At 42.6% G+C, this 16,794-nt stretch overlaps 1 protein-coding gene across 6 annotated transcripts in view; it reads left to right on the forward strand.

Moving 5' to 3' along the window:
• Positions 1-16,794, forward strand: part of AGAP1 (ArfGAP with GTPase domain, ankyrin repeat and PH domain 1) — a 561,813-nt gene that overhangs the window by 270,654 nt on the left and 274,365 nt on the right. For all 6 annotated transcript variants that reach the window (XM_090044999.1, XM_090045000.1, XM_090044994.1 and 3 more), the window contains exon 7: positions 8,210-8,337. In XM_090044999.1, coding sequence (XP_089901125.1) covers positions 8,210-8,337 — 128 coding nt within the window. The remainder of the gene's footprint in view (positions 1-8,209; positions 8,338-16,794) is intronic.

Raw genomic sequence — 16,794 nt, forward strand, 5'->3', positions numbered from 1 at the left:
TGTTGCTAGAAATGAGTTTTGTTGTTTTTAAATTTGTTTATTTAATCTTTATCTGGATTTTAAACCTTTAGAAGCTTTGGACCTTTAACCAGGGCAAAAGTTTTATGAGTTGCCTGAATTGGGACGTAGCGTTCAGAAGTGAAGCAACCCAAGCAGTGTTTTTAGGCCATGGGTGCTGCTACACAGAAGGTGCATCTACACATGTGCTTTATTGTGGAGTTGACTAATTAGCTCCTCAGTAAAGCGTCACTGTCTACATGTGTGCCCATGTTAAGGCACAATAAATTAATTAATTCTGACATAGGATAGTAGTGTCTGGGGTAAGTACTATCCTATGGTGGAGTAGTTTACGCTGCCACAGTACACATGTAAAAGGTGACCGGGGCTGGGGCTGGCACAAGGCTGCTAAAGTGTGATGGCTGCCTGCTGCCTAGCCCTGCACTGTAGTACCCTGGTACCCCAGCCAGCCCCTCCACCACCTGATGCTGCCATTTGGAACCCGGGGCTGACCCTACCCTTCCCCTCCTCCCAGGCTCCCTCCTAGCCTGGAGGGGCTGCTCTGTTCTGGCTTGAATTGCTATGATCCTGGATGCACATGTAAATTCTGCTCCTGGGAGCAGCTGACTGGTGCAAACTGCATTGAAGTTTATTACATTGGGGTAATTGTACCTGTAGATGCAGCCAGAGTGTAGTCCCCACCTAAGAAATAAGTTTAAAGATGTTGATATGGAAATATCAGTGTGAAGCAAACATGGATATTATCCAGTCAGACAGCTTTGAAATAAGGTAAGAGAAACTTCCCTCTTGCACAACTTCCTCTTGTGTATTAGAACTTATGTTTTAAATGGTGCTTATGAAATAAAACTTTCTTATTTTTTGCAAAGAAACTTTCTTCAGAGAAACTGTTAAATACAGGTCACAGCAGAACATTTTAAATCCCAGCTCCATGTTCTGACACCGATTCAGAGCAGATAAAGGAAAGCAAATATAAGAACACACTTCAGAAAAACTAACTTATATTAGGAAGTCTGTAATAAATGTTCAGGAAGGCGAGGACTTTTAAAACTTTGAAAGTCCAGAAAAGGTCCCCCCCGTCCCCCCCCCTCCCGGCTTTCTGAGTCTTGTGTATTCTTTTTAACTTAAAACATCTAGCTTTCTAAGAAGAAAACTGATTCCTTTGTGTCTAGCTGCTATGTAAGTGAAAGATTGTGGATATGTGCACGAGCACATAAGAAGAACTAGAAAAATAGTTCTGTAACCACTTTTTTTCCACTCTGCCCTAGTGGCATCAGTCTTCAGTTCTTAAATGTAAAAGTACTTCAGTGTATGGGCTTTATTGATCATTGAAAGGAAAATAGGTATGATATTATATAACATTACTATCAGCAAATGGTTACTGGTTCATAGTTAGCAGTGTATAAACATCCAGAATAAAATATTTCTTTATGATAATTTTAAATGAGTTGAGCAGTTTGTTTATTGGTTTGTTTTGTTTGTTGGGAGGGGTTGTCATTTTCTTCACTGTTAGCTTGGGAAAAAAAAGTACAAGGCAAAACTTGTTATGTGGGAGTGAAAGTTCATGGTACTGATTAGATACAAGTGCAAAGTTAAAGGATAAAGCAAATATTTGCCATTGCTATTAATGTGTTAAGTGAAGAAATTTTTCCAGAAAGGTGGCTTTCATTTATCTGTGTGACTTTCAATTCAGTTTTGGTCTTAATTTAAGCCTTTATCATGTGTGATGAAGACAAATCCTTTGCAAATGTTAAAGTCTGACCTTAGCTTTGCTCACTTACCTTCCCATAATGATTTTAAAAATATTTTAATATATGGCTTCTAGGACCCTAGATCAATAAACCAATGGTTCTGGAATGACAGAGTGTTACGATATTCCTCTGTAATTTAAGCATGATTAGCTGATGAAGGTTATGATCAATATGCTAGGGGAAGATAAATTAATTGATAACATCCTTTCAGGATGATAAGAGGCCTATTGGAGGTGGGATGTAACTAATGAAGCTGCTGCTTCATATATATGAGCCATTTTTTATATCATGTATTCTCACTAAATCACGGTTATGCCATCATTCATTTATATGAAAAACATAAGCTGCAAACCAGTTCCTCATTAAAATTACATTCATTTGAAAAGAAATAGTATGCAAATACAGCTAAACAATATCTGTCTGTTATGATGTATTCTAGAAAAATAATCTCATTTGCATAAATAACTTTTTATCCTATCTGATCAAGACAGCCTGAATAATCTTAAATTTAATTACTGCAAGTTTCTGTTTTATTTCTTAGACCAACAGTGGTTGTAGTAATTTTCCTTAAATGATACCTACTGATGTTGGCAGAACTAACAACTGCAAATTCATTTGTCAGTTCTTTTCTAGAACTCCTGCAGTGTAATGGCCATGTTCATACAAGAAGCTTCCTGTTTGCCTTAGCATATGGTGAGCCTTCAGAAATGTGCAAAATGGGTATAGTATTTGAAAAAGAATTTTTGAACAAACAAGCAACCCTTAGACTGAGTTTGTTGTATCCATGTGTAACAGAGAATTTAAAGTAAAATCAGAATCCTAAATACAGAAATGAATTTAATTAAGTGAGGAAAGGCAAACATTCCACAGTTGTATGTTCCACAGTTTGAGGTTTTGCCTAAATGGGAACTTGTAATATTATGTGGCTTGTTATAACAACCCTTACCTCTGCTCCTGTATTCCTGTTTTATATTGGTCCATAGGTCAGTTATGTTACTTATATTCTCCATTTGGCATTATATATAATTGGTAGGTGCTAAGGATTCATTACCATGGGTGGATCATGAAAACTTTAAAGCCATCTCAAATGCTGTGCCACCTGCAGCCAATACTCCATTTCCCCTCCTTTTGTTTCCCTTCCATATGGACCAGGACAAACCAAAGTCCAACACTTTCCTGTCTTAATTAATACTCACTCTGGTGAAGGGACAACAACACAATCCCATCCCCATCTTCCTGTGTAGTCCAGATATAATATATTTTCCTAACTCATTGTTCAGTTATGAGGTAGAAAAATATTGTCTCTAATGTAGGGATGGGAAAACCCACTGTTTTGTTAATACTCACGGAGTTGCAGATTTTGAGGTAAATCTATTGAATAATGGAGGAGAAAAAGGAATCTGCATGTTTTTGGATGTAGTATATTTTCATTTTCACTTACTGGTTTGTAAAGCCATCACAAGAAAGTACTGATGTGTGTATCCTTGTTTAGAATACACTTGCATGTATGTGGGCTATACATATACTTAGGTCCCTGAAGTGAGGGTTGAATTTACTTTAAAATGTATACTTTTCTCCTTAATGGTTGATTTCCATATTTTAAAACATGTACACTTTCTAGCTAACAGTTCATGGTGCACATAATAACAACTTGAGCTCTCAATGAATAAAACTCCTTGTCTGTTTTTCTGCTTCAACTGTTTTCTTCTCTCCTAGTGTCTTTGTTACCCTTTTGTTGTTGCTCAGCATTGTTCCCCATTTCCCACCTCCTGCTGCCTAGCACTGTCTTGTGGAGTTTTTTTCCCTTGGTTTGTTATGCCTGCATACCATAAGCACCTGTCAGCTCTTGTGAGTTAGATAGTTGTATGACGGCCAACTCATGCAGTTTTTTCTAAATAGTATGTTTGATTAGCTGTTACAGTAAATGTTAGTAATAACTAACTTTATGTGAACTTGGCATAATCAAGCTATTTAGCTTGTGACACATTATTTTACTGTGAAATTATTAATTAAAATGCTGTATTGGCCCTCTTCAGAGTTACAGAGGAAGACGCTGAGTTTTGAAACTGGAGTTTTTAATTATAAAATTATTACTGGCTGGATCTATATTCAAGCTAATTTTAATGTTACTGGACTCAGTGTAACAGATCTTGTTCTTTTAAATGTTACAGAAAAAAATGTCAGTCTCTGGAACAAATCTCTCAAATTTCCAGCCATTCTAGTGTTCCAGAGCACAGTAAAGGAAGACTACAGTTAACTGTTATTTGTCAGCTTTCAGAATTAACTTGACATTTCTTGCCTAAAAAATTATTGGTTTGTGACGCTGGTAAGAAGGATCGCTGTGTTAGAGATTTGTGGTTAGTGTTTGTCCATGTCAGTCCTTTATCTCAGGTTCCTAAATCTCGTAGTAGTAGAAATGACTACCTTCATTAGAGGTTGGAGGCAGGTAAACACCATATGTATTTGAGCTGGATGCATGATTGTGGTAGGAGCCTGGAAGCTAAGAGCTAGCAGGTGGCAGATGTGGCTGGGGGCATTCAGAAGCCACATGACCCAAAAGGTGGCTGAGCTTAGAAAGGTTATAAACCAGGATGAGGCAAAATACGGCCCAGGAGCTGGATCTAGCTTGCCAGGTGATTCCGTCTGGCCCGGGGGGGGGTCTGCATAAGCTGAAAGAATTATTATGGGTCCTAACCCACCCCTCTAAAAGCCAGCACCTCCATGCTGCCACCACAGCATGGGACTCAGATGGGAGTGTGGAAATGCACACTTGGGCCAGGCCAGGCTCATCCTGCTCACTGCCACCATGTGAAGTCAGGGACTTGGGTGGGAGTATTGTAGGGCCGGACAGGGCTAGCCCCACTCGCTGCCACCACATGTGGCTTGAGGACTGTCACACTCTGGGAAATCCAAAGCCTGGGCCCACACACATGCACACATACCCTCCCATGCACCCCACCCCCACTATACCCATACACATACCCACACCCTCCCACACACCCCTACCTCCACACTCCCTGGAGCCACCCCTATGCTCCCCACTCTTCCCCTGAAGACCCCTCCCACCATATCCACACCCCACACGCACCCCACCACATACATACACACACACACTCCCCAACCATGCACACATATGTCCTCTTACCCCCCACCATACACAGTATGTGTAAGACTGTATTTTGAGCTGTTATGCAATTGCCCTTGTATACATTATGAAAACACACATAAATCAGGACAATTTTCAAAAAAAAAAATGTTATAGTAGATGGTTAATTTTCTTAGTACATGATTTGTTTTTTTTACAGTTCCAGGATGCCCCCCCCCCCCAAAAAAAAAAAAAAAAAAGGAGTACTTGTGGGGCAAGAGGAGGTGGGAAAGGTCGGGGGTTAGAGGCAGGAATTCTGGTTCCAAGATGGTGATTGGGGGTGGGGCTACCATTGCAGCCTTCAACGGCTCACCAAACCTCGTTAAATAGCCCTCCAGCTGAAATAATTGCCCAGGCCCTGAGCTGGGTAGGAAGTAGGGCCCTGGAGGCCACTGCGGAAACATTGCCTAGGCCAGATGGCTGTAGCTCCTGAATGCTAGTGTGGAGAGTACAGCCTGTGGCAGTCTGGAGGTTTGGGGAAGGGACTAGAGGGTTTGAGAGCCCAGAGAAGGGCTACGAGCGGGACCAGAGGGTCTGAGAACCCACAAGGTGCTCAGGTAGGGGCTGGGTGCCCAAAGCCTGAGAGGGACAGAGTATGTGACTCCAGGTAGGAAGGCTACACTTGGGAGTAGCTGAGAGAGAGGCAAAGTGCTTGGGAAAAGCAGGTCAATTGAAATTAACAGTTGTGAGTGATGATACCTGTGAGGCTTGAGGCATGATCTAGGGATGCATGGAGCCATGCAATTAGCCCTTAAGGCAAAGTCAAGCTTGGGAAGCCCTGGGGCAGCTTCCCATTTTCTGAAAATGAATTACCAACAAGGCATGGCAGGTGAGAAAAGGGGAGTTTTGCCTGAGAGCAGTGAGGCTGGGGGCTAAGAGGGTACTCTAGGGACAGTACAGCCACCCATGGAGCAAGGACCCTGTTATAGTGATATTCTTAATGAAGGATAATTTAGCTTTCTATTATGGGACAGCACTTGAATGAGTGCTTTTGAAATGCCCTTAGAAAAGGATTACAAATAAACTGCTACGTGTAAGGAAACCATCCAACAGAAGACATTATTATAGTACAGTGTTATTTCTGCAAAGTTAAGTTATGGATATTTAACACTGAAAGAAATATCATATTCCATGAAAGTAAATACATACTTGTCTGACCTCATGAAAAAACATTCCCTCTTACTAAGCCTGTCCACTAGTTTATGCTAATTCCCTATGGAAAAAGTGCATCTCTGTGTGTGTTAGAGGGAGAGAAGGAGGTGGTGTTCTAAATTTTGGTTTCTAGCCACTGGTAGTGGCTTAACTGCGATGGGTTAAGAATCCTCATTTTTTGCAAGTGAGCGATATCTATATACTTTGCTTATCTATACTTGTATAGGAAATGCCCATATTCAGCATCTTTGTAAATTAGGGCACTGCAGTTGGTCTTTTTACTTTTTTTGGATTAATGCTAAGAGAAGCGAAGCAGATGGGTAAAAAATAAAGGGAGCCAAAATATTAAATATAAATAAAATAGATGCTTGCATCCCCTTGTTATATAAGCTGTGAATAGAATTGTCACAAAAATACTTAACCATTGCAGCTTGTAGAGGAGGGGTAGAGTTCAGCATTGCTATGATTTGAGGCAGAAAGTTTTGAGACCCACAAGCATGGCTTCCTCCGATCGTGTACTGGATTTTCTTATACTAGAGGCATAAAGAGGTTTCCAGTTATTTACTAAGTCTCTAACGGAAGCAAAAAAGAATCATTTTTAAATGGTGTTCACTTCATTTGAGATGAACCTCATGCCATTCTTTCCTTGCTGTGCTGTACAAGCTATATATTTACCTTTTTTCACAACTGTCATGGATCATGTCTCTTTTGGGGGAAATCTCTACCTCAGGATCCCCCAAGGAAACAGCCTTAGCTGGTCCCCCTCTTCTGAGAGTACCCCTGGAAGTCAGCCCTGGCATGGTTTCATGAAAGGCAAGCCTTTGACTTCGAGAACCTAGCTTTTCTCAGTCCCTAGCTTCCAGCCATACGTAGGATCCCTGCCTCCAAGAACCCCTCATTTGTTCAGCTCCTGGAAAGACGGGGTGTTTTCTTCAGGGGCAGTAGGAGGGGTAGGGTCAGAGTGCCAAAGTCCCAAATGGCAGTTCACATTCTGTATTGTGCCACTGCCATTCCCTCTGTCTTTCCTTGGACTCCACTCTGTCCTCCTTAGGACTGCTCTTTTTCTGCTCCCTAGTTCTCTTGGGCTAGGAACAGACATTCAAAAAGCCCAAGGCAGAATCAATCTAACTTGCACAGTTTTCTGTAAGTGGCATAGTTTAGATTGGTAGTGAACAGAACACACTTTTGTCCTTTGGTGGGAGGGGCAGGGGTGCAAATATTAGACCAAGCTCCACCATTCTTAAACCAGTCTACATGTGTCATACTCCTGTTCTATTACAGGTATAGACCAGTTTCTGATTACTTATACTGATTAAAGTGTAATGTCTGTATCTGACCTTAAAGCAGGGGTGGACAAACTACAGGCTACAGGCCGGATTCAGCCCACCAGGTGACTGGATCCAGGTTGTGCCTGCACCTGCAGCACTCTGCAAAGAGAAAACCTGGATCCCTGATCATAACAAAACCCCAGATGTATTGAAAGCTATATAATATAAGCATTTATTCTTCACTTTCCAGCTTCAAACAAAATATTCCCTGTACAGAACAAGAAAAGGTTAGAGTACTGACAAGACAAACTTTCTCATGCAACAGTCCCATTTTAAACTAGCAAAAAAATAGGTCCTGAGTATATGGCATACAAGACAATGTTTATGGAATAAGCATCTTTTGCATTTGAGTTTTCATAATTTTTCAACATTTCTCCAGAATTCTCTCTTTCGAGTTGCATGAAAAAATAATCCATGGCCATTGAGTAGTATTGCACCCATGGGTCACCTCCTTTTCCTAGCTCAAAGCACCATTTTTACACTGATGTTTTTATTGGTACAGGCACTGTTGAAGTACTCAATATTGTCAGTAATGGGTCTAATGTAAACGTGTTACTTGTGGGAGGATGTCTTTTAAATGACCATCGGCTAAAGTAAATCCAAATGAATATATATAAATACAGTGATGAGCGCACCACAGAAAAGCAAAATTACCATATCAACCAACTTAGATTTTTGTGAACTAAAACTTAAAATTCAGGAGTCAAGTTTTGGTAGCTGAGACTTTCCTATGTCTTGTCTATGTTCTGTACACTTTAGAACTGTGATAGTTTGAAGTCTGTACGTCTTCATTTACATGCATATCTCTTATTTTTCAGTTGCCCAGAAGATTGTAGCAACAAGGAAGAAACAACAGCTTTCAATAGGACCCTGCAAATCTTTACCAAACTCTCCGAGTCACTCATCTGTGTGTTCTGCCCAGGTTTCTGCTGTACATATCAGCCAGGTACAGAATAGAATGTTTGCCTTTAAAAGAATATGATCAAATATTAGTTTATTTAAAGCCATTATCTTTTGCTGCTTGGTCAGCAGTTTGCTTTCTTTAAAAGCTAACTGTGGTCTCTAATATCTAGCAGTACGTTTGTAATTGGTTTTAAAACAATCCTTGGTCATGCTGGTTATATTCCACAGCCTGCTGCTCTGAGCAGAGAAATTATTACAGTAGTAAGATTTGCTGTACAGCTTTGTTAATTAGCTTACAGGGGTTTAGTCATTGGCCTGGTTTAATTGTATGCTGAACAGTAGTTGGTATATCTCGATAGTTAGCACACTTGCAACTTATATTTGGTAACACCATTCAGTTTTAATTGTCCATCACCCTTTTACTCAGTTGAAACCATATACCTTCAGTGACATAAAGAGGCATGTTTTGCTAAATTATTTACATAGCAGCAAATTCTTTTACAGCCAGCAAATACTCAGTAGAAGAAAAACTGCTCCTGTCCAAGTGGAAGTATATTACTGATTTCCCTTAAACATTTTTAATGTACACAGTCCTGGCAGCTACATAAAAATAAGAGAATTTTAATCCCATACTTGTATAGTACTAGTATTTGCCCCATATTTAAATTTAACATTTGGGGGGAAAGTTGTTATACTATTTGCAAAATATGATCCATAAAATCTTGGCACCTATTACAGGAGTAGAGCTAAGGCATTACTTGTATTTAGGCTAACTTTTTGTTTTCTGTGTAATAATAAATGCAAAAATGTGCAAGGTGACTTTTGCTTTGGTAATCTTTTATTGAAACCTACTGCTTGATTTAAGTATATGCTTTCCTATGGTGCATTGGAGGGTGGTAACACATATTAAATACAAATGCAAAATTGTGCAAAATCTTTCAGATACATAGGGCGGGTGTATATGAAACGAGGGTCATGTGTACACGGCACTTTAAAGCTTTTGCACTGCTTCAGTGGTGTCAGTGTTTCCATGCCTCGGCAGCATATTGCGCATTAATTCCATTCACTGTAGGAAATTTGGCGGTGTAATGCACCTTAAATGGTTTGGGGCACAGCAAACTAAAACTCCATGCCCTTACAGCCATGGAGCAAAGCACTGGGCTCCGTGCAACAACATGGCTATGCAGACACCCTGCAGGCAGCCTGGGAAGGCAGACTCCGCCAAAAAGTAGTGGTGAGCCTAAGCCTGTCTGCCTGTCTAAGCTGTTTGGGGACCGAGTGCTTCTGTCCATGCCTCAGTGTCCCCCAGGACCGCCCAAGCTGGGGGCTGCCTGTAGGAGGGCTGTCACTGCTGTAGAGGGAGGTACCATGCCCTCCACAGCCAAGGGACTGCTTCGCCCGCCAGCAGCTCACCCTCCCCTTCCTGCCACCAGAGAGGCAGGGAAGTGGGTGTGTGTATGACACGGGGGTTTAATCAGCCCTAAATTGAAGGAATGTTTTTAAAAACCCACCGCTTCAATTTAGATCCTCCGTTTTGTCTACACATGCCCATAAACTGAATTATCAATATAAACTGAGAAAAGTGAAGGCTACTTTTGTTTTATTTTACTGTATCTGGGATTTTGTGCAGTCTCATTACAGATGAACCATAACAAAGGGCAGCACACATGATTGTGGTAGGTTGCCATTTTCAAGGACCATAAAATCATTTTGTTGCAATATTTAGGCATATTGGAAGTAGCTTTAATGATCACTGCCTTTGTCTGCTTAAAACAGCACCATCTTATCTGAAGAAATAAAAATAAGGGAAATAGATGTTAAAACATTTAATAACATTATGGACTATTTAGTAACACTGTACTTACCAGATTTTTGTAGCTGTGGGATTATTATTAGTTTATTGCTAAATCTTTGAAGTGCCAGAAAAATATTAGTTCTCAAGATATTGCTGTTACTTTATCTGCACTATCATATGTATCATTCTTGTATGATTTTATGGACTGGCTTTTGTAGCACTGATTTGGAAATGTTGTGACCTGCAACTGTTTATTTTTTCCATGACTTCCCTCAAGCACTCTTCAACCAGATACCTCTGTTTATGGGCTTTTCTGACTGACATTGGAAGCCTTTAATTTCTCCTCCTAAATCAGTGATGCCCATCAGTTTATGGATATCTGTTGAAGCTTTTGACAAAAAAATCCATAAGATTCTCTTAATAAAATGTTATAACAAAATATCGTATTCCTTTGTTGCTACACCAGCTCTGCTTTAGCCAGGACTCTTTTCAGGCTGTCTTGATTTTCGTAGGGGTACCACATACCCATTTTCAGGACTTTGGGATAAGTGCACCTTCCCTTCCTTCCTCCTCTTCCATCTCCCATCTTTGGGGAAAGAAAGGATAAAAAATTTTTTTTGCCAAAGGGGTAGTGTAGCATGCAAGCTATAAATCATAAAAGTTGAAAAAAATACTTGGACCTTTGTGAAGGGAATTTTTCAACTTGAATTCATTTGTTGTTCATCTGGGAAACCTTAGGAGTAGTCTTACTCGGTACCTGGCTCAAATCCTTTTCTTAAATAGGTTTACTTTATCCTTAAACTATATTCTGGATTGTTCAGTGAGGGTGTGGCAGTAAGGAAGTATGTCTTTTCCTTGAATACGCTGGATGCATAGTATAAAATAACTGTTAAAACTTGTGGGAGTGGGTATTTCAGGCTATAACTAATTCTTCTGAGGTCCCTTCCAGCTCTAATGTCTATGAAATCTTCAGAGTTGAAGTGCAATATATTTAGTCAATAGTCTGATGAAAAAGAGTGGGCCATCAAGTTTTCTGTGAAGAAATGGTAGAATTGTACAATGTGCATACACAAGCCTTTCAAGTGTGGGAGCATGCTTAGGCCACAAGGGATTTCTTCTGGGACATTTATCTGACAAATAAGGAAAATGTTATAATGAAGCGGAATTAGCTAGGAACATAGGCCAGGAAGGGACCTCCTAGACTATTGAGTCCATTTTTTAGCCAGTCCTTGTTGTTGTTCTCTAAGAGCATGACTTTGCACTTCAGATAACTTCAGATACTTCACAAAATTTACATAAGCCTCCTAATATATAGTTCTTTTCAAGTTGGCCGTACCCCTTACATTAATGTCCAGGTTGCTAACAGAAATGTTTAACATGATAGTTCCCGAAGACTGATCCCTGAAGAACACTGCTGGTAACTGCTCTCTCATCTGATCAAACTCATGGTTCAGCATAACCCATTATAATCTCCCTTTGAGAAATCTCTTCATCTGTCTCATCATTGTATTATTGATCCCTGTCCTTTCCAGTTTGGTTAATAATTCCCCGTGAGGCCACAGTGTCAAGGATGCAAGGATATTTTTTCAGTGATACCTTTTATTGAACCAACTGCATGGTTGGGATAAAGTTAGATAAGCCTTCAAATGCAAGGCATTCTTCATCATGTCTTCTGAGGAAAGTAAGTATAGAAATTGAAGAACTCTGGGTAGAGCTGTGATATTGGAGGAGAGCAATTTCCAGGGGCAGCAGAGAAACAATTAGCAGAAGAAAAGAAGCTTGGTTACTAGGAGATCAAGATCTATTAAAGAGAGGTTCATCATCACCTATAATGTGTAGGAAGAATTTCAGGAATCAGGTATCTTAGTGCGTCATAAAATCAATATTGGTGTTCAGTCCTTGTTTCCTACTGTCCATCCAGCTTATGAATATTTGTTCCCAAGCTCACAATGTAAAGATGTTTGTTAGATTCCCCTTGAGCCTAAGGATAGTGAGGTCTGAAAGGGAGGGAGTGGTTGTTCTGTTAAAAAAAAAAAATGTGCTGCTACTGAAGTATGTATGTCTCTGTCCTTTATATTTTTTCTGTGGGAGTTCAGTCTGGTACATAGTTGCTGTCTAGTTTCACCCATGTAGTTGCCATGTGAGCATTTGGTGTATTAGATCACATTTGGGGAAAGGCATGTGTAGGATCCATTGATTCTGATGGGTTTATTGTGGCTTGGGTGGGTGGGGGGGAGTTTTTATTGCAGTAGCATTAGAGATGTGTTAACAGGTTAAGAATGCATTGTTCAGGCAAGGCTGTGTCCCATGTGATGTCTGTTGAGCAGTGGGGAGTTTGCTTCTGATGAGGAGTAAGGCTTGGGTAAGGCTAGGAAGTAGTTTGAAAGCCAGGATTGGAGCAGTGTTAACAGGTTAAGAATGCATTGTTCAGGCAAGGCTGTGTCCCATGTGATGTCTGTTGAGCAGTGGGGAGTTTGCTTCTGATGAGGAGTAAGGCTTGGGTAAGGCTAGGAAGTAGTTTGAAAGCCAGGATTGGAGCAATTGGGAATATTTCTCTCAAGGTCTTATCTTTGTCAACTATAGACTGCAGTCGTTTGATGATTCTTCTGGTTGCTTCCAGTTGTGGGGTGGTAGGTGACAGGGTGAGGTGGGAGAAGTCTTTTTGTATTGTAGCAGGTTACTGCAGAGTATTTGGGTGGCTTTTTCAAAGATTTGGTCTGATTCTCTACTGGAGTGTCTTTGTTGTAGCCATGTGGGCATCATAAGTGTTCTCAGAGCAGATGTATTGGTATCTGAAGGCCACTGAAGTGCTGCTAATTCTGAGGTTCTGCTAATTGTTTGACTGAAGATTTATGGCTTTTTTTGGTATGTTTGGGATGATTGCTGCTTGTGTGAACCTAAGTATGGTGGTCCTTTTTCTTTTTTTTGTATGTGGTGGTTTTGTAGAATGCTGTCCCTGATATGGATTACGGTGTGTAGGAAGTTGATGTTAGTGTAGGGAGTATTTGAGAGAAATTTTGATCAAGGGGTGATACTTCTGAGATCTTTAATGGAAGTCCAATAAGTGAATCCAAGTGTTCAGTCTCAGTGATGAAAATATCTATATAATGCAAGTTGAATGCAGGTTTGATGGTGCAGTTTTCTAGAAGTTTCTCCTCCAGGTAGTTGTGAAGAAGTTGACAAGTTGGGGAGAAAACTTTTGTGCCCATAGCTGTGCCTGTGGGGTGGAGGAAGTGTTGATCATTGAAAGTGAAGCTGTTGTGGGTGAGGACGAAGTGGATGATTTGTACAGTGTTGTGCCATATTCTTGTAGGTACTTTGGAAAGGCAGCCATGTTTCATGGTGTGGGATGTTAGTGTACTGGCTGAGGACATCAATATTTGCACATATGGCCTTCTTGGGGAGGTGACTGATGTTCGCTGTACTGTCCTTACCCAAGAAGTCAGTAGTCTTATCACAGGGTATTAGATTAGTCTGACACAATTTTTCTTGGATAAAGCTATGTTGTGTTTTGTCCTACTTTCTGTTTATTTCTCTATATTTGATAATTCTTTCCTTCAGTATCTCTTCTAAGAGCTTATGTAATATTGAAGTACAGGTGGTGGACCTATAAATCTCTGGGTTGCTTTTTCTGCATTTTGAATATATGTACATTTGTTGTTCTCCAGTCATATATACAATATTATCCTCAAGTTGAGAGATGTTTTGAAAATCCATGCTAAAGAAACTGTTATTCAGTGTGCTAGTTATTAAAGTATTCTAGGATGGAAATAATTTCCTCCTTTTACCTGACTGTATAACAGTAAGCAACTAAACATCAGACCCAGTAGTTTCCATAACAGTCCTTACTGCTGGCTGATATCTTACTGTGGTCCTCAATTACATCTTCATCCTTATTGAAGGCTGAAGTAAATGATCATTGAGCAAGCCACGTTCATAAGACCGGGAAGTAAGTTCATCTATGCTTTCTCTTCAGAACCTCTGGCAATAGTTGCTTTAACAAGTATTTGGAGGAGAGGTGATCAGTTGAATTTTAATAACCCCATTTTGTCCAGAAAAGATATAGCACTTCAGAACAGAACGTATCGTAATATCCAGTGTCTTTCTCCCTGTTTAGGGGCAGGCGTTCAAAAAGCCCGAGCCTGAATTGATTCAGTCTTTGCAGGTTAATCTAACCTGCAGAGAGTGAACTGGTTTGCAAGTGGATAGACATTTGGCACATGCCTGCAGTGGCTCAGGCCAGAAGCCTGGGGGCGCTAGAGCAGCCCCTCCCTTGCAACAGGGAAGCTGAGCTGTGTGGGGCGTAGCCAGGCCCTAGGAGGCCTGAGTAAGACTGAGGTAGGTTTAAACCCCCACCCCAGGGTTTAGAAGGTGGGGGAAGAGGGAGTGTCTGCTGTACGTGGGGGGTGGGGTAGGGGAGGAGGAGGAGGGGAGAGCTGCGCCCATCCCAGCAGCTCCCTGCCAGCTGGGAGCAATCACAGCACACACAGCTGCCTGGCCCCAGAGGGAAACTCTTCCCCTTCCTCCTTTTCCCCCACTGCTGTGAGGCAAGGAGGGGGACTCTGTTCAATGCTGTGGGGGCTCTTCCCCTCTTTATCCTCTTCTGCTGCTGTGGGGTGGGGTGCATTGCAAGGCTGCCCAGCCCCAGGAGGGGCTCTTTCCTCTGCTTCTCCCCCACTGCCAAGGGGTGGGGAGGGAGAGCTGCAGATGGGGACTCTTCCCCTTCTCCCCTCACCCCTGCTGCAGAGTGGGGAGGGGGGTCTGTTCAGTGCTGGGGGGTAGACTCTATCTCCCTCTTCTCTCCCCATGCCCACTGCTGCAGAGTGGGCAGGAGAGGCTCTTGTGCTCTCTGACCAGGTCTGGCCTGGCCCAGCTGGGGCATAGGGAGTGGTTGTAACAGAACCTCAGCTGTGAGGGTGGCCCCACTCCCCCGGGTAAGGCAGCTGCTTGGTGGGCCCAGCCACAGGGGCGGGCCCACCCCAGCAGGTGCAGACAAGGCTAGGGAGCACTGCAAGAGCCTCCCCTCCTTGCCCTGTGGCAGTAGGGGGGGTCGGTAGGAGGAGGGGGAAGAGCTCCCCCCAGCACTGAATAGGGCCCTCCCACCCCATGGGGGGGAGAAAGTGTCCCCCAGGGCTGGGGCCGGGCAGCCTGCACAGAGCACCCCCTCTCCCCATCTCTTAGCAGTGGGGGCAGGGAAGGAAGAGGAGGGGGAAGAGTATACCCCAGCATGGAACAGAACTCCCCTCCCCACCTTGTGGCACCTGGGAAAGAGCAGGGGGAAGATGGGATGGGGGCTGTATGCAAGGCTGCCTGGCGCAGCCCCGGAGAGCCCCCTGCTTGTCCCACCCCCTGCCATGGGGTGAAGGAGGGCACTGTGCTCTGTGTGGCACTACCCAGTCAGGGCGCAGGTAGTGCCCCCACAGGTAGCCTTGCATAGAGTCCCCCCAGCCATGTTGGGGGCAGGGAGGAGTAGGCCTCCAGTGCCCCACAGAGTCCCCCTTCCCTGCCTTGGGAGGAGGAGGAGGGGGGAAGTGTTCCCCCTCCCCCCCCCAGCACAGAACAGAGCCCCACTCTGTACCCCGCAGGACAACCATCCGGGCAAGGCCCAATTAAGGTGAAGGGGGCAGGGAGAAGAGTTAAATACTCCCTCCATCCCTTTGTGGTCCCTTCTGCCCTGCAGCTGGGGTCTACCATCCCCAAGGGCCACCGCCACAGCCCCCTCCCTCTGCTCCCCAGCAAACAGGCAGACCCTGGCTGTGGTGGGAGAGGAGAAGGAGGGAAGAATTAATCTACTCCATGCCCACATTGCCTTAACAGTGCCATGCTGCCCAGTGTCTCGCCATGTCCCATCCCTGCTCTGGCTAGCGAGCAGAGGGGAGGGGCCAGCCCAGCTCTGGAGCAGAGCAGAGCCCCGCCCAGAGAGCCTGCCAGAATGCTGGGGGAGTCTGGTTTAACTTAAATGTGACAGACATTGTATAAACCGGTTTGACTCAAATCAGTTACGTCTGATACTACATTCAACCATATTTATCTCAAACCAGTTTCAGCCATTTTCAAACTGGTTTATGTGCATTGAACATCTGTTCTGTTACACGTTTAAACCAGTTTATGTGTAATGTCTGTTCCTAGCCCTTGTCATCAAGGATTATACCTAACTATCTAAGTAAGGAGTTTATTTGGGGAGATGTCTCAAATCCGTCTAGCTTCTTGAAAAGCCCCTACTTCTTGTTCCCTAAAAGAAAACAGTAAAACTCTTCCCCCCCCTCCAATTCCCCCCCCATTCCCCCCTCCCCAACCCACTTTATTAAAACTTGAAAAGATTAGTGTTTGGGTGTATAATGGACCCAGTATATTAAAAAAAAACCAAAAAAAAAAAACCCCAACTCTCCAGTTGCCTGAGTGGCTTAAACAGCTTTTGCTGTTAAGAACAAGTAAGCTGGACCTTTTTTAAAAAAAGGCAAACTTCTTTTGAGTTTATTCAGAAGTGGACACACCTACTGCAGTATTGCCAATGCAGTATAACCCAAGCTGATTAAGAAGTGCTCTTGTTGACTTAGGTTTATTATGTGAAATTCTGTTTTTCACATACACTGAATTGATTTTATGGCATAAAAGAGCTTAAGGCAAACCTTGTGTTCAATTCTGAAGAACAGCCATTGCCGCAGTTTTCTTGAGGTCCTGCCATCATTGGGGCTTCAGCTGGCT

This window comes from Crocodylus siamensis, chromosome 4 (assembly GCF_052110815.1).
Source record: "Crocodylus siamensis isolate JL-2025a chromosome 4, ASM5211081v1, whole genome shotgun sequence".
NCBI lineage: Eukaryota > Metazoa > Chordata > Crocodylia > Crocodylidae > Crocodylus > Crocodylus siamensis.